The sequence below is a fragment of the Eurypyga helias genome, unplaced genomic scaffold (genome assembly GCF_000690775.1).
Source record: "Eurypyga helias isolate BGI_N326 unplaced genomic scaffold, ASM69077v1 scaffold7512, whole genome shotgun sequence".
Taxonomy (NCBI): Eukaryota; Metazoa; Chordata; class Aves; order Eurypygiformes; family Eurypygidae; genus Eurypyga; species Eurypyga helias.
In genome coordinates, this window is record NW_010235318.1 from 1 (window position 1) to 16,435 (window position 16,435).

The 16,435-nt window shown below is 45.1% G+C and overlaps 1 protein-coding gene across 1 annotated transcript in view; it reads right to left on the reverse strand.

The window, feature by feature from the left end:
- Positions 1 to 636: 636 nt before the first annotated feature.
- LOC104505936 (serine/threonine-protein kinase PAK 1) overlaps positions 637 to 16,435 on the reverse strand; it is a 25,501-nt gene continuing 9,702 nt past the window's right edge. Inside the window, exons 3-10 of the mRNA XM_010146705.1 lie at positions 12,606 to 12,706; positions 10,868 to 11,015; positions 9,707 to 9,744; positions 7,686 to 7,802; positions 7,413 to 7,587; positions 4,028 to 4,091; positions 3,083 to 3,131; positions 637 to 765 (exon numbers count right to left, since the gene is read on the reverse strand). Coding sequence (XP_010145007.1) covers positions 637 to 765; positions 3,083 to 3,131; positions 4,028 to 4,091; positions 7,413 to 7,587; positions 7,686 to 7,802; positions 9,707 to 9,744; positions 10,868 to 11,015; positions 12,606 to 12,706 — 821 coding nt within the window. The remainder of the gene's footprint in view (positions 766 to 3,082; positions 3,132 to 4,027; positions 4,092 to 7,412; positions 7,588 to 7,685; positions 7,803 to 9,706; positions 9,745 to 10,867; positions 11,016 to 12,605; positions 12,707 to 16,435) is intronic.

Consider the following 16,435-nt stretch of genomic DNA (forward strand, 5'->3'; position numbering starts at 1 on the left):
GGATTGCCCCAACCCAGGTGCAAGAGGAGTAAGGAGAAGCAGGGTTCAAGCAGGAGCTGTCCCATATGGATATAACGTATCCAAAGCTGAGCAGGAGTGACAACAGCACGTGTATGAGCCCACAAAGCCTGTGCAAATAATAACCGTTTTCCCTCTGTCTTCCAAAGAGTTCTTAGGTCTGTACCAGGTGTGCTTTTCCTGCTTTTTCACACCCACAGGAAAGCAGCCTTGCCTGGTTACATGTTGCACGTCGTTCACGCTCATCACTGTTACGCTACCATGCAGTGGACAGCCACAGGGACAAAATAACCATCTCACCCTAGAAGGAGTTTGCTCCTCTGCAAACTCCTCCACTTGCTCAGTGGAAGAAGAAAAAAGAGGAAGAGGAAAGCAAATACAAATAACACAGTTCAACCTATTTCTATTTCTTCTCTAGTAGCAGGAAGGAAATAGCTTGTTGTGTCAAATTCGGTGAAGGAGAGAGGTGAAAAACAGAGTCCTGACAGCATACTGCTACTGCCTTTGCTGCCATCATCTCTAGAGAGCCTAGGTACCCCTCTAATACCGATTCAGACATCACTTTCTCCTAGGGCATGGAGAGTGACCACTTAAGACGGTGACAAGGAAGTGAACTCTTCAAATCATGACATACCTGTCCAAGTAGTTGACAATGTTGGGGTTTTTGTTTTCCCTCATCACAAGGATTTCATTAATAATCAGTTCCTTTTTGGGCTGCTGCTGCAAATTCATCTGCTTGATTGCAACCTGTAGTAAAAGACCACCAAGTAAGACATTATTTGCGAGTCCCCTAGAAACCTGCCAGTACCAGTGTCCATTATTTTAGTGCCACATCCACGTGAAGCAGGAAAACACTTTTTTAATCACAAATTGCTTAGCCAGCTAGTAACTCTGCGAGTTCCTGCAGCTAGTCCATTTCCACACGTGCTGGAGGATGCTTAATGCCAAAAAGAACAAGGGGAATTACTATTTTCATGCTGGACCTTTATGCCACGTTGGATAGCTAGCTACAGCTTCGGATAACAAAGAGGTTCCCTTAGTCTAGGATGGACTGAAATGTCAAACCCCTTTATTTCTTAAAGGATTCTTACATATTTTATTTTGCATTGGATGTTTCTGGAAGTTTTTTGGTGTTTGTTTGGGTTTTTTTCCGCTCCCATGCAAATCTGTGGTTCTAGAAACCTACAGCAGAGTGGCCATGCATGGAGGGGATAAATAACGTAGCCTAAGCTTAGTAATTCAAGGTGGTAATTCTGTCACAGCAAGACCTGGGGGAAAGAAGCACCAGCCTTTAGATAAAAGGCTAAAAATAAGTGAATTGGATCCAGCTTTTCCCCAAAGGGAAATAGGGGCAGACTCATCAGTTGTGGCCCTTTGGTTTAGTGGTTTTCTGCCAGCTTCACTGTACCTACTCTGCATCTATATGCACAAAAACCAGGAGCATACAACACGTTTTCAACTCTCCATGCTACCAGTACTTCAAGAGAGCACCTGGCCCTCAGACAAGCCTTCAAATCAGTAAGACCGCTCAGCATAGCAGGAGGCAGAAACACTTCCATAGACGTTACAACCCGACTGTATTTGGTGCAATATTTAGGCAAAGGGAATGAAATGTAATGATGCCTTTACAAAAGTGCTACTTGCAGAGGAAGGAGGCCTAGGCGAATGGAGGAGAGCCGGTAACTCCAGCTCACAAAGAAACAAGGCACGGAGCAGCAATATAGATGGATACAACTAGTATTTTGATAGTATAGCAGGGGAGACTATAGAAAAGTCCCAACACACGAGGAGGCAAGAACTGACAGATACCACATTGGTTTTCCACAGCGTTCACAAGGGCTGCCAAAGAGTCGAGACAACAAAACCAAACCACTCCTGCTGCTCGTTGCGTGCGGCCAGAGGGGAGAATGAAAGATGAAGCGAGGGAAGGCATTTGATGCAGATAAAGAAATCCCAGACCAATGCTGAGGGGAGATGCAGAGAGGCTCCTGTACTTCCTCACTCCTGTTCCCAGGTGGCCCCATGGTCCAAGTGCATACAGGGGCATTTTTCCTATCTAAGACTGTCCCGTGCATCAGGATACAAAATAAACAGCTGTAGTTGCACTAAACAGCCACCATCAGTGAAAACCTTCAGTATTCTTAACCCTGGGAGCTGCCCAAGGCTCCTGTAAAGAGCAAAATAAAGGACTTTCCTTCCGGTGCTTCCAAAACGTGTTGCTGTTCTCTTAGCTGCCCAGCTCGAAGGACTGAGCGCTTCACAGGTAGGAACAGGTCAACAGCATGCCAAGGTTACAGCGACCCCAAATGCAAGTTTAAAAATCCAGGGCCCGATCACACTACTGCAGTGGGAATGATGTAAAAGTCTGTTGTAACGTAAGGGTTCAAATATTCCCATGGGAGTCACTGAAGGGGTCCAGAAAGAAGGCAGAAAACCATCAAAAGAATTCCTCCTCCTATAAAATTTCTCACTTCTTCAAAACGCAACGTCCCCTCCTCAAAGGCTGCGATTAAACTGTATTAATCCTTGAGGAACGGGAAAAGGGGGTGAAGGAGTTTCAGCAGGGCACTTTTTAGTACTTGGGGAGGAGAGGGGGGGACAGACGGACAGACAGACGTTGCTCATCTCTCAATTCAAGGGCAGAAAGCAAGTGGCCAAAGGGCGGGAGGGGAGCTATTTCCACGCGAGTCAACTAGTGTAAGTGTAGGAAGCAAAGAAGCAGAGGGCATCTAGGAGAGTTTAAATGGGGACAGGCAGGAATCTTGGGGATGAAGACAAACTTCTACTGAGGAATGATCCAGCCTGAACGTTTGCTTCTAACCTCTGCGGTCACAGAAAGATTCTTTAGAATACGAAATAATTCAGGAATCAAAAGCTGGGAAATCACTTTTTTCCAGTTCTCTGCTCAGATCACTCGACCATGCCTCATTAGCAAGTAAATAAATACCACATTAAAAAGGAGATGTCATGAACCCCTGAAAGACCATTTTTATTTCATAGCATCAACCTGAACTTTTAGGACACAATCCAAAATCCATTGCTCTGTTTTTCTGGCAGCACTTACCTCCTGTCCTGTAGCTATATCCATGGCTGTGTAAACTGTCCCTGAGGCTCTAAACAAGAGAGGAAAAAAAGAAGAAAAAAAGAAGAAAAAAAAAGTTATTAGTGTCTTTTAGCAAGACTGAGAGCTTAACACGTGCTCCTTCCCACTTGTCTCTCTGAAGTGCTCTCAGTCCCATTCCTTTTCATGCAATAATTCCAGTGGTAAATATCATCTGAAATATTTCTGAGTCAAGACTGCTGTTGAAGCAGAAGCCAGAGAATTTATGGGAACAAAGCTCCTAATAAGGAACACTCTGGTCATCCAAATCCTTGCTGATAACCAGCAATTTAGCACAGCTTGTAGGACCGTGAGTTGATCCCGTTTAAACTGGCATGGCTGCACTGCCCCGGGCTGCAGACTGCCCAGCACGATTACAGAGCTGATAGGATCAGCTAACATAAACAAACGTGGCATTTGGAATAAGGGAAATGGGAGTTTGACCCTCAGCACATGGAGCTGGCAGCAGATCTCAGTGATTTGCCTCACTACAGCCTCTCTCACAAATCCTACTTTCCCTCTACCCTCTGAGAAGGGCACAACCCATGTGGAGGAGAGCTGATTCAGAAAGCAAGTCTGTACTTTGAAGATTGTCTTGCATACTGAAAATACGCAGTTCCTTGCCTGCCTGCAGCTGTATTTAGCAACCTGATCATCTAATGACATATTTTCTTATCAATCACACAAAAACCTCAGTCCCTGCAACTCAAGCCTTTGCCAGGAAAGGGAGAAGACCTGAGGGAGTAGAACTCACCAAAACAGCTACAAACCCCCAAAAACACAAAAGGAAAGAAACCACCAAACAAAATAAACTCTTTAAAGCATCACCAACGGCTTTTCCAGCAAACTAACTCAGCTTCCTTCTTAGCACAAGGAAAGGCACAGGAGGGAGAAGCAGCACATACTAACCCTTGCCCAATCTTCTCAAAACATGTGTACTTCTTTTTCGGATCACCCACGCTCACAATGCTCCCTGCAACGAGAACCCAAGAGGATTTTATAGGCACTTTTTTCATACAGCTGTAAGAACCAACTGTACTGTAAGAGCAGCCCTATGGCCACAGCGGGCTCTGCTGAGCCTCGTGAACTACTTCCCAGAAATCCAGAGGCACAGGAAGACCAAGGAAGTCCTCAGATATTTACACACACACACCAGCTCAGTGTTCCTCTCAGAAATGGTGGGATGCAGACATTAAGCACATTTAACCTTCACTAGCAGCGGGTGACTGCACAGGATGGGGACACAGACCTCGCACAGGTAAATACAGTTATTTGCAGGAAACCTCCAACTGAAAGTCACTCCCAGCTGCAGCATGCTGGATGATCTAAGATGTACCGGTGAGACTGCACTGGTGAGGCTGCATCTCAAATCCTGGGGTCAGTTTTCAGGCTCTCACTACAAGAAAGACACTGAGGGGCTGGAGCGTGTCCAGAGAAGGGAACGGAGCTGGGGAAGGGTCTGGAGCACAAGTCCTGTGAGGGGCAGCTGAGGGAGCTGGGGGTGTTCAGCCTGGAGGAGGCTCAGGGGAGACCTTATCGCTCCCTACAGCTCCCTGAAAGGGGGGTGCAGAGAGGGGGAGGTCAGTTTCTTCTCTCAGAGGAGAAGATGAGAAAATATAGAATTACAGAAGCAGAGACTGGTTTGGGTTAGAAGGCACCTTAAAGATCATCCCGTTCAAACCACCCTGCTATGGGCAGGGATGCCTTCCACTCGACCAGGTTGCTCCAAGCCTCATCCAGCCTGGCCTTGAAGACATCCAGGGATGGGGCATCCACAGCTTCTCTGGGCAAAATGTTCCAGGGCCTCACCACCCTCTCCGTGAAGAAGTTCTTCCTGATATCTAATCTAAACCTCCCCACTTCCAATTTAAACCCGTTACCCCTTGTCGTGTCACTACAGGCCCTTGGAAAAAGTCCCCCCCAGCTTCCTTGTAGCCCCCTTCAGGTACTGCAAGGCTGCACTATTGGCAGGACTGTAGTCATTACTGACCCAGTGACTGGGTTGCAAGACTCTGGAGGGGAGCTGGAGAGACCCTTCAGAGCCAAACTTCACCTGGCCTGGGCATTGCCCAGCTGTTCTTCCAGAACCTCGACAGGCAGTGCAGGCTTTAGCAGCAGTTGCCATGAGACTGCAGCATTGCTCTGGTTTTAGAGAACAACCCAAGGCAATCTCCGCTCATTTTCCCCTAATGTGGCTGTTCAGCCAGAAGAAAGTGTATTACTGCAGCCCTCAGAGGGAAAAGCTCTTTGCTTGGTGTTCTGCAACCACGGGGCAGTGAGGGGCCGCACAGGCTCAAGGTGTATGTGGTATCCATGAGGAACATGACATACAAGGGGAAGAAGCTCTGAGCACAAGGGCAGGTGGGATGCCAAGGGGTAAATTGGTGACAAAAGTGCAACACCAAAATTCAACGCTCCCTCCAAACAATAACTGATATTCATAACACCCCTATGGCAGACAGGAATCACACCCTTTTTAGGCTGAAGAAATCGGAGCCTACGATTCCTACAGCTCATCTGGGAGCACATCTCTCTAACAGCACCAGGGTGGTTAATAGGATCAAGGGATGCAGAACTGCATCCGAGTCGGTGTTTGTAAGTCACTCAAGCTGCCAACATATGGTGCTGCTTTCACAGGGGTGTAGGGCTGAGCCTAAACAGATGTATGTTGGCAAAGAAACTGCTCATGGTCATTAGGCCAAGAAATCCAGTAGCAAGCAGAGCACGAGCAGGCTATTTTCAGATGTCACTGGAAAGCAGCCAAACCCACAGGCTTTAGGGCAGACAGAGGTAAAAGAAGGGAATATGGTCCATGTTTGGAGAGGAGGGCGGGAAGAGAAGTCTGACTATATAAACCCTGCTGTACAATTACAGAAGCAATGCTGTCTGCCCTGAGGACATGCATTTCTGGACAAATGTTCATAAGTTTTCCCTCAAAGTCTTACACAGGCTACAAGTTCAGACTGCTAGACAGACAAATATTTCCCCACAGCAATGACAAGAGGCAGTTGCCAGTCTCGTTAATGCTCTCATCTGTGAAATGAGGTGGTGTTTTCTACCTTCTAAAACATCAGGCGATGATTCATTAATGTTTGTACCAATGCTGTGTTGATGCTCAGAGGTAGAGACTTATCAGCTTCTTTTTAACCTTTGCACATCTTCAGTATGTGTAAATATACCGTGTGTGTTAAGATTCTAGTCATGCATTCCCATGTCAAACCAAAACATGAAGAGGTTGCACATCTTTGCACAAGTACAGATCCACCACCCTCAGTAGAAAAACATCAGTTGACAACAGGGTTAGAACTTCATCGTGTATTTCTGACCAGCCCACATCTAGAAGCTGACACCTAACAGCAGGCACTGAACCCCCCCCACACACACCGTGTATTTATAAGGAAACCCCTCGGTGATAATCAATTCAGCACTGAACACCACTTGCTGGAGCAAGCAAGGTGTCAGAAGGTACATCTGCCTCCCAGCACTCCTAAGAGCACCGCTTGCATTTTGCTTCGTTACAGCAGGCAGTGTATTAGAACAACACTTGTTTCTGACACAGTCCCCGCTGCCCTCCCTGGGCACAAAACCAGCTCGAATCCTTAACAGGACAAAGGCCCTGCTACTTGAGCAAGTGAAGCTGCTGTTTTGAAACAACAAGTATGAGTTTTACGATGGGAAGTAGTTCCAGTTAACATGCCATCAATTCAACTTAGGCTTTAGTTAGAGGAATGAGGTACTTGGATACCTTTTTCTTTTAAAGTTCTACCCTCAGATTAAGTTTTCTCCACCTAGAACCTGGTCTTTGCTTCATAAAATACTGTCTTCAAGGCCAGGCTGGATGAGGCTTTGAGCAACCTGGTCTAGTGGAAGGTGTCCCTGCCCATGGCAGGCGGGTTGGAACTAGATGGTCTTTAAGGTCCCTTCCAACCCAAACCAGTCTATGAGTCTATGAATATAACCATCCCCGCTCCAGAGCTACAGAATATCAAGATGTGGAACGATCTCCAACTCCATAGTTAAGTGGATGTTACTTATTTAGGGCTTGTTTTGCAGAGCCTGAGGATCTGTAACTCCTTGGAGACTTCAGCTGGCATCACAGGTGCTCAGCTTATATTTATGCTCCCTCCTTACATCTGCCCCCAGTCTTGGCCCAGTCACAATGCACTGTCTTCAGTAAGGGATCTCAAAATGGGAATTTCAAAGCATTTCAGCTTATGAAGATTTTGAGAAATCAACACAGCAGGACCTGTAATTGATTTTTTTTTTAAAAAAAAACAAACAAGAAAGGACATACTTAATTTTTCCAAGATCTCTTCATCTGACATTTTTGGCTTTTTCTTTTGTTTCTCCGTGTTCCTGACCAGCATGTCAGGTGCCGTTGTGCTGTTTTCCAAGGGAGAAGAAATAGGAGAGGTGGCTGCATCTCTGGTAGGAGGAGGAAGAGGTTCTATCACAGAGCGGGTGTATATCTAATTTGGTTGAGGAAAAAAAACATTAATACAAGTCAGATGAAAACAAACACTCCTATTCATCTTGTTATTGCTCTTGTTGCAATCTTTGTGCTCACAGATTTTGTGTGTTCGGGTCGTGGAGCTATCACAGGGGGTGGAGCTGCATCATCTTCATCATCTTCATCTTCAGACACCGAGGGCACTGCAGGGGTCTCCGAGACAGCCTTCACATTCTGCACGTGGTTAGACAAATAGCAAAAATAAAAACCCAATTGCTTGTTATAAACAAAATCAGAGACATTGGGTTAGGCCCAAACAGAGACTGCATTGCAGAAAAACAACAAGCCAAACGGGCTAGCAGGTTACAATATCAGAACAATTCAAAGCCCAAAGATCCTGAGCCTCCGTGGGAAATGGAGGGGCAAGTCCAGCGTTGCCCGACATGGCTGTTCAGACAGAACTTGTCATCTGCCTGCCTGATGGCAATCCTCTTCCCAAGGACCCGAGACCCACCTTGACTCTCCCCCTGCCTTCCCAACACCCACATGGCAGACCCAGCAGTTCTGGGGATAACATCAGGTTTGGAATTATTCATCCTTATTTATGTTGGCTCTTCTGTTTTGCTGTTTGATTGAAACCCCCATGGTGCAGATAGGAGATTTCAGTCTTTAATTGTTTTTGTTTGCATTGAAATCTTCAGGTTTTCTCTAAAAGCTCGGAGGTCAAGTTAAAATCAGCTTTGGCATTGTGGCTTAGAACTAAGTAATAAGAGATTTTAGAAGCAGAATCTGGTAAAGTCTTCTCAAATCCCTTTTAAAATTGCTTTCTAAAAGAAAATTTTATGATAAACAGGAACAAGGTTTTTTTTTTTAAAGATGTTTTATGAGTGGTTAAAAAAAAATCTGGAATTTTTTGCAATAGTGCGATTAGAAATCAAAGTCACTTTTATCCTTTTAAATTTGAAACTGGATCTGAAGTTCACAGCATCCTGTACACTATAAACATTTCAAAATAAACTTGGCAAGATCCTCAGCCTATTAGACCAGTTCTGCTTGTGCAGCATCAGTCCCATAAGAGTGGCAGAGGAAAGTATTAAAATTCTCTCTGAAAGAGAGGGAAAACAATGTACTATTTCACTGAACCTAAAATACTTGCAGTCACCAGCATCCTGATATATAATTTCTGAAGTGCACTTGACATAATACAAAAGCTTAACCTGTTAAAAGCAACAAGAAAACACACCTATATACTGGGAATCTCTTGAATATCCCCAAAATTAAAGGTTACCCAGTGTCTTCCAAAAACATCAGGCTCTCTCTAGACTAGTAACTACTGTTTTTTTCAGGATTTACTTTAAAAATCCAGCAGCCTCAGATATTCTAAACTCCCAAGGGTTGACACACAATGATGTGTAATAATGAACAACGGCAGAAATATTCTCCTTTTTGCAGCATCCTAAATGGTCCTGAAGACGCTGCCTGCGGGAGGGAGCACAGCAAAGCCAACTCTAGATAATGGCTTGGCAGCGAGAGAACAAACGATGAGGGAATTGTGGGGTTTTACGAATCATCTTGACCTGAAAGCTTTGTTTCTTCCATCTCAGCCGCACACACAGAAACGTATGGTGTCTCCTCTCAAAGCAAACAGGAGTGGTGCCTGCCCTTGTAAGGACAGAGTAAAGGTCATGCAGAGAGGAACAGAACTTTTTATTTCCTTTTCTGCTGGAGATCAGTTTGGTTAATCAACATTAGTTTTGGTCAGTCAGACCTTGCAGGTTAGTAATTAAACTTTTTTATAGCACAGATGTTTATAGACACATCTAAAACATGAAAGTAAAGCTGTTATCAAATTCTAGGTAGAGGAACAGCTCGACTTCTATGAAAACAGAACTATTTCTATTCAGTAATTCACTAATTTCTATTCACTAATAGCTACTTCTGCCTAATTGATTCTCCCCCAGCTGAAAAAAAAAAGTGAAAGGAGCATGCCTGGTTTTATTAAAAAAAAAATATATATATACAAATTACAAATACATAGAGTTCATATTTTAAAATACTAGAAGTTCACATGTAATTAACTATTTTAGGCAAGTGTTTAAATCCCCAAACTTGAGACAGAGAGCGAATCTAAGGCTTACCAATGTATTTGATGAAGTGTAATCCTCTGTTGATTTATCTGCAAGAGACAGTAGCACTGTTATAAACGAGTTGTAAATGCAGCACCAGCAGAAGGGAGAAAGGGACCAGCTCCTTTTGGAAGGAGCAGGGAAAAAAAGATGCTCCCAAACTTAGGCATTACCTTCAGCTCCTCAGAACCAGCTGCCAACCAGCAGATACGGGAATAGAGAGTAAAAAAAAATTCTGCAGATAAATGCAGAATCCCTGCTGCAGGAGGGTGGAATTTCCCAGAGCAACACCTGAATGAACGCCATCCATATATATACACACACATAAGATATTTTCCATGGTGTAAGTGGCCAGCAGAGGCCCTGCAGCTAGCCCAAGACCTGCAAGATGTTCAATCTCAGCCACCTAAACTTCCTGGAATAGCAAGAGAGGACCCCACGAGACTGGTGGGCTTCTTGTTTGACTACCCAGGCACACATGAAGAAGATTTGTGCTTTTATCCCTGCCTTGAGCCTTCCTAATTAACACCAGTTCTGGTGACATGGCTCTATCCTCTTAAAAAGAGGCAAAGCAGGGATTAATATTTAGAAAGGGAAGAAGTTAAGAGTTGAAAGGGAAAAGGAGTGGTGGTTGCAGGAGTCCTCCAGTGGGCAGGTAATCCATACAAAGGTGGCAGAGAACCTTGGCAGCTTTGACTTTGAGAGGAATCCAGCCAGCAGTTATCAAGCACCTGGCAGCTGAGGCATATTCCTCAATCACAGTAAATGGGAACAGAGAGACCCTCACCCCAGGCATGCACAAATCCACATCCACACCCACGCTGGAAACTGAAACTGGTGCAAAATTTAGCTGCCTGTTTTCTCCAAGGATTTTCATCGCTGGGAACCCAACACCAACACTCTGGGATCTGCCTTCCAGATGCTGGCTGTAAGCTTCAGAAAACCTATGTGTTTGGGGATTTTGTGAGTTGATTGACCTCCTCTTTTGCAGCTATGCTGGGCATCAGGATTAACAGAACAGCATTTTAAAGGAAGAGGAGAGTTTGAGCAGCCAGACAGCCTCATTCACATTTAAAAAGACAGATCCACTTGTTGATTAAATGAAAGAAACCCCACATGGAGTGACTAATGGAAAGGTGGACAAAGCAGCTGGATGAGATGATCACCACGTACCTGTGAAACTCATGTACTTCTGGCTGTTGGAGATCTTCTTGGAGTTGTAAAACTCCAACACGTCCAGCACTGCCTGGGGGTTCTTCTTCTGCTCCGACTTGGTGATGTTGGAAGTCTGCAGTAAACGCGCCCATTGCTCCGGCATTCCCTGTGGGAGATGCACTCGTTAGCTCACAGTCTAACGCGGTTCACAGCACACACACACACGCTGCCACGGTTTCTGGGGTTACTCAGTGCTGTGAGGGAAACAGGGAGAAAAGAGGAGAGGAAAGGAAAACAGAAAAGGTGGATCGGGACCTTCCCAGCCACTGCCTGTGTTACGAGTCACACATCCCGCACATGGGCGTGCAAATGCCACCCTGCTCAGGGGGCTCTGGGCGAGCCCCACGTTCTCTGAAGACCAAAACTCAACAGGCAGAAAGGAGCAGACCCAAATGCTGTGGTTCAGGAAGAGCCTCAAGCAAAAAATAAAAACCTTTATGCACGGGGCTGCACATGTTTACATATATCCAAGAAAGACCACAGAAGTAACACAGGCTGTATAGCACCCAGCGCAATGAACACACAACGTGCATTTGGGTCTTCTGGTAGCAGTAGAGTTTTCTTTGATAACAGAGGTTTGATGCCTACTGTAACCAGATCTGAGAAAGCAGAGATGTTCACTTCACATGTGAAGATCAGAATTTCATTACAGGGACGTCATTTCAGCCAGAAAATAAATCACAGAATCCCAGAATGGTTTGGGTTGGAAGGGACCTTAAAGACCATCCAGTTCCAACCCCCCTGCCATGGGCAGGGACACCTTCCACTAGACCAGGTTGCTCAAAGCCCCATCCAGCCTGGCCTTGAACACTTCCAGGGATGGGGCATCTGCAGCTTCTCTGGGCAACCTGTGCCAGTGCTTCACCACCCTCTCCATGAAGAATTTCTTCCTGATGTCCAGTCTAAACCTACCCTAAAAACATCTGGAGTACAACCGGACTTGTGCCTTCCATCCCCATCAAGAATAACTGTTTGTTATAGATGAAGTGGCAAGTGGCTGGGATCCTTTATCAAGAAACTCTCCCTCCCTGCTCAAAAGGATGGCTGGACACACCATTCGTGTAATGCGCAGCTGGCATAGCAAGGGTGACTTCAGCTGACATACCAAACACAACTGTACACATCACTCAGGTTAGGAGAGCAGGTTAGGAGAGCAAAGTCCCCAAAAACGCAGCACATTAAAGACTGATAAAACCAGCTTGTTCACATCAACTTCTGCTGCTATTAAATACTATCTCATAATCAAATTAAGGAGAATAATATGATGCAAAATACTATGAAAACAGAGTTATGTTCCATATCAATAAAGAAATAAAAGCATCTAATATTCAGCCTTAGGACAGCACATACACATTCTGCCATAAAGAGTTATGCACAGTTGCGGGTCTCCGTGGTGGGCACAGATGATGCTGTAGACCTAATCCAGCTCTAGAAGAGGAGGGAAGGGGAAGTGAGGACAGAAAATGTTTTGCTGTCAGCCAAAAGACAGGAAAGGAAAAGTTAGCTGGCAGCCTGGGCTCCTGGGATGTGCCAAATTTGACAAACAGTCTCCCAGCAGGAAATGTGTTTCAAAGGAGACCAAACTAGATGATGGTAATGGCCTTTCCAGCATCACGGTATAAAAGATTAATGGGTCCTGGCTCCTCCCAGCAATAAGCCAAAGCTCACAGTTTGCTTTTCCTCCAGATGCACTTACCGTGAATTCTCCCGTGACTGCATCAAACCCCACATGAATTGTGTGTTCAAAGTCTGAAGGGAGGGAGATCTCCGGCCGCTCCTTCTCCTTCTTTTTATTGGCTGGAAGAGACAACAATAAAATCATCCATAAATCCATCAAGAATTAAAATCTCCCCAATAGCTTCCAATTTACTTACCCAACCACACCCCCTTTTTGATAGTTATACGATTTTTAAACTGGGGCAGACAAACAGCAAGTTTAAAAAACTTTGTTACCCCACTTAAGAGCAGCCACAGTGAGCAGGCAACCAAAATCAAAGTCTTGTGATACAGGACAAGCATCAGAGAAGGAAACTAATATTTTGGGTACGTCAAGCATCAGCTGATAGGGCTAAACAGCACATGAGCTATTTACCTAAAATATTCTCTCAGACTTACACAGGTCAGAGTCAAAAGCACTACAGTGGCTGTAAGTGGGAGCCATGCTGTTTCAAACACACTTTTTTAACCGTTCATTTAGGCAAGTTTAAAAAAATATAACGCGCTGTTAAAAATACACTCGCCTCTCATATTAAGACAGGGGCAAAATTAACTACAAATACCGGTTTTAAATTGCTTCCTTCATCCTACATCCTCAAAACAGAGTTTATGAAGAAAACTAAATATAAGGTGTGTGCTTCTGCTACAAAACCTTATATAAGCAAAACCATTTATACTTTCCTGCTCACAAAACTAACTAAAGGTGGTTCCAATCACAAGCTCTGAAGAAACAGAGCAAGAGGGCAGAATCTGGCAAGTAAGGAGCAGAATTCATAAAGAAACAGGAAAGGAAATAAATCAAAGCAGATACATCCTGGAAATTTTTCAATCACATCTTCAAACGAGATTATCATTATGCCTTGGATTAAGTTCATCCATATTCATGATGTATTAAGGACTCCACCTTCCTTTTCCTATTCACTGTATTCAAGAAATTGAGATCAGTTTAAGTAAGAACCAGGTTCTACTCGGATTTGCTGCTGATTGCAGTTATAAAAATAGAGCCAGGAGAAGGTGACTAAACCACTCCTGTTTCCCAGCTGCTACCTTTTGCATCTACAGCCAGAATTTGTTTTATGGCTGACATTCCCCAGTGCATTTTTGGCACCATGAATGCCAAACCACCAGGTATTTCAGAAACCTCAGAGGCTAATGCTCAACACTGCAATTAATTTAAGAGCCTGCCGGTGGTTAGTTGTGTAGACCCAGTCAGGGCTTGCCCCAGAGGACTGAATCCTGCTTCCTTCAGTGCCAGCTCTTGGCGCTGTTCTCCGCATCATTACAGGGTTAGTGTTGCACAGAGTGATTCTGGAGAAAAAAAAGGATCAGATGCTCCATTTGGGACACGAAGATGAAACAGATTGTTTTCGATCCCTCTTTCAAATATAGGGGATGGGGAAGTTGAATTGCAGAAGAGTGATGTGAGTTGACAAGGGGAAGGAGGAGAGAATGCTCCATGCCCGAGGAGCCATCCCGGAGGGGGAAGCTGGAAGGAGCCTGAAGCAGCTGCTGGTTAGCAGATGGTGAGCATCTGCAGCACAGAGGCCTGCCAGAGAAGGAACCAGCAGCTGCATCCAGCAGGTATAAGGAAAAAGCTGCATGCATTAGCCATGGATGGGAAGCAAGAGGAAAAGAGGCAGAGCAAGCCATCAGAGGTACCCTGTTATACGATCAGTCCGTTCTTCCACGCCGGAATATGATGCCAGCTCAGCCCAGAAGACCATCACTCAGGTGAGAAAGAGGAGGACGCCTGTACCAGCACCACTATGAGGTGGTGGGATGCATGTGTGATGCACATCCACCCGTGGTCCAGGAAAACTGCCACGCAGATTTGAACGTACCCCTAATAAAGCTTAAGAGCATTAAGCCGTTCTCCAGAAACCACTACACTTTAAGGGGGTTTTTAATTTCCACATTCAGACAGCCTGAGCTTCCTCACACCCAAACCCCAACAAACTTCTCTGCAACCAACTGCTCCAGTATCCGTGCAACCAGCAAGCTGAGATGACTGCTGACTCCCTGCTTATCCAAAGCAGGAGAGGATGGCCTGGCCTCAGCTGCACAGAGCAGGAAGAACGGCTCTGGAAGGATTGATTACATAACATAACGGCCTCTGTCACATCAGCGCTCCAGCTCTGTTCACGTTCACTACACAGGTAGAGAGTTTCAGTATGGCTACACTGCAATAGAGACATAGGAAGAGATTTTTCTGCATTTATGGCTTATGTTATCCCCCAAAGCAGTTAATGTTCTCACAATTACCTTAGTTTCCTGTAACCCTTTCCCACAGTATCTCAACCCTTTGCATTTTCCCTGATTGCCAACAAGTCTTTGGGACAGTGTGCTGGGTTCAGTCAGGAAGGAAGCTGTTCCTGGATGCAGGGAGCAGCACTGGTAAGTTCTCAGCTGGCGCTGGGCAATGCCTGCACCAGATTCAAGGTCTTTCTCTGCTTCTGACCCTGCAGCTGCGTTCCCAGCTCTCGCTGTCTCGCTACAGGCAGTGCAGGGACACACAGCTCAGGCACCTGACCCCAACTGACCAAGGGAGTGTTTCATGCCATAGTACGTCATGCTCGGGGCAGAGGCGAGGAGGGGTCTGGGAGCCATCACTCTCCCTTACTCTCTCTTCGGGGCAGAGGTGAGGAGGGTGTCCGGGAGCCATTACTCTCCCCCTTACTCTCTCTCTCGTTCACTCCCGTACACTTGCTAACCCTCTCCCTGACTTCTGTGTTAGCTGCTTCGCTACCTCCTGTGCTGGCTCCTTCGTGAGGGAGTTGGTGGGTTTGTTTAGTTTTCCCGGCCGTGCTATCGCTGACAAGAGTTCGCTTAGAATCTGCTGCGACAGCTCTTGGGCTTCGGCCCTCAGGCTCTCTGGGTCTGACCCTCACTACTCAACACCTGGTTGTGCATTGGTCAGTAGGTGGTGAGGAATTGTATCATATTGTGTCATATGTTTTATTTTTTATCATTTTAATTATTTATTATCAGTAGAACTTGTATATATTAATTCAGATTCAATTACTAAATAGTTCTTATCTCAATTTTACGAGCTTCCTTATTTCTTTTTCCTCTGATTCTCCCCCTCTGCTGGAGGAGGGGAGGGGGATTTGTGAGAGCAGCTTCATCATGTTTTGCTAGCCAAAGTTAAACCACGAAAGACAACTACCACAAACTCACACTAAAATCACTTTGCCTTACCGATAATGTTACAGCGGGTGAAACTGTAATTGCCCTGTACACTTGAAATCTGCCTGCCACACTCAGTGTTTTATCAATTTATGTGAATACACATGAAGCTGGCACATGAATTCAGAGATTTTCTTCCAGATTCTCAGCTTTTGATCCAAAATCTGACAGATCTAAAAGCCTAAACATATTAAACCCTTAATAACATAATTGCTTTCTGCAGCAGACACATGTGTCTTAGCAGGAGGTATAAGACAAAAAGAATAAAAGAGACGGGCACTCCCAATCTCATTAAACACTTAATCCCCCTCTACAGTGATTATATTATCCTCTCATTGAGTCAAAAAGCCTTGAATAATCTTAAAAAAAAAAAAAGAGGAATCATGTATGTGTTTAAGAAGGCTACTACCGCCAACTGCTTAATTTCAACAAACACTGTACCACCTTCTCATGCAAAACCTCACACGCTTGATGCTGTTACAAAAACCACCCATAAACTCAGACTCCCAGAATCATTCGGGTTGGAAGGGACCTTAAAGACCATCTAGTTACATCACCCTGCCATGGGCAGGGACACCTTCCACTAGATCAGGTTGCTACAAGCCTCATCCAGCCTGGCCTTGA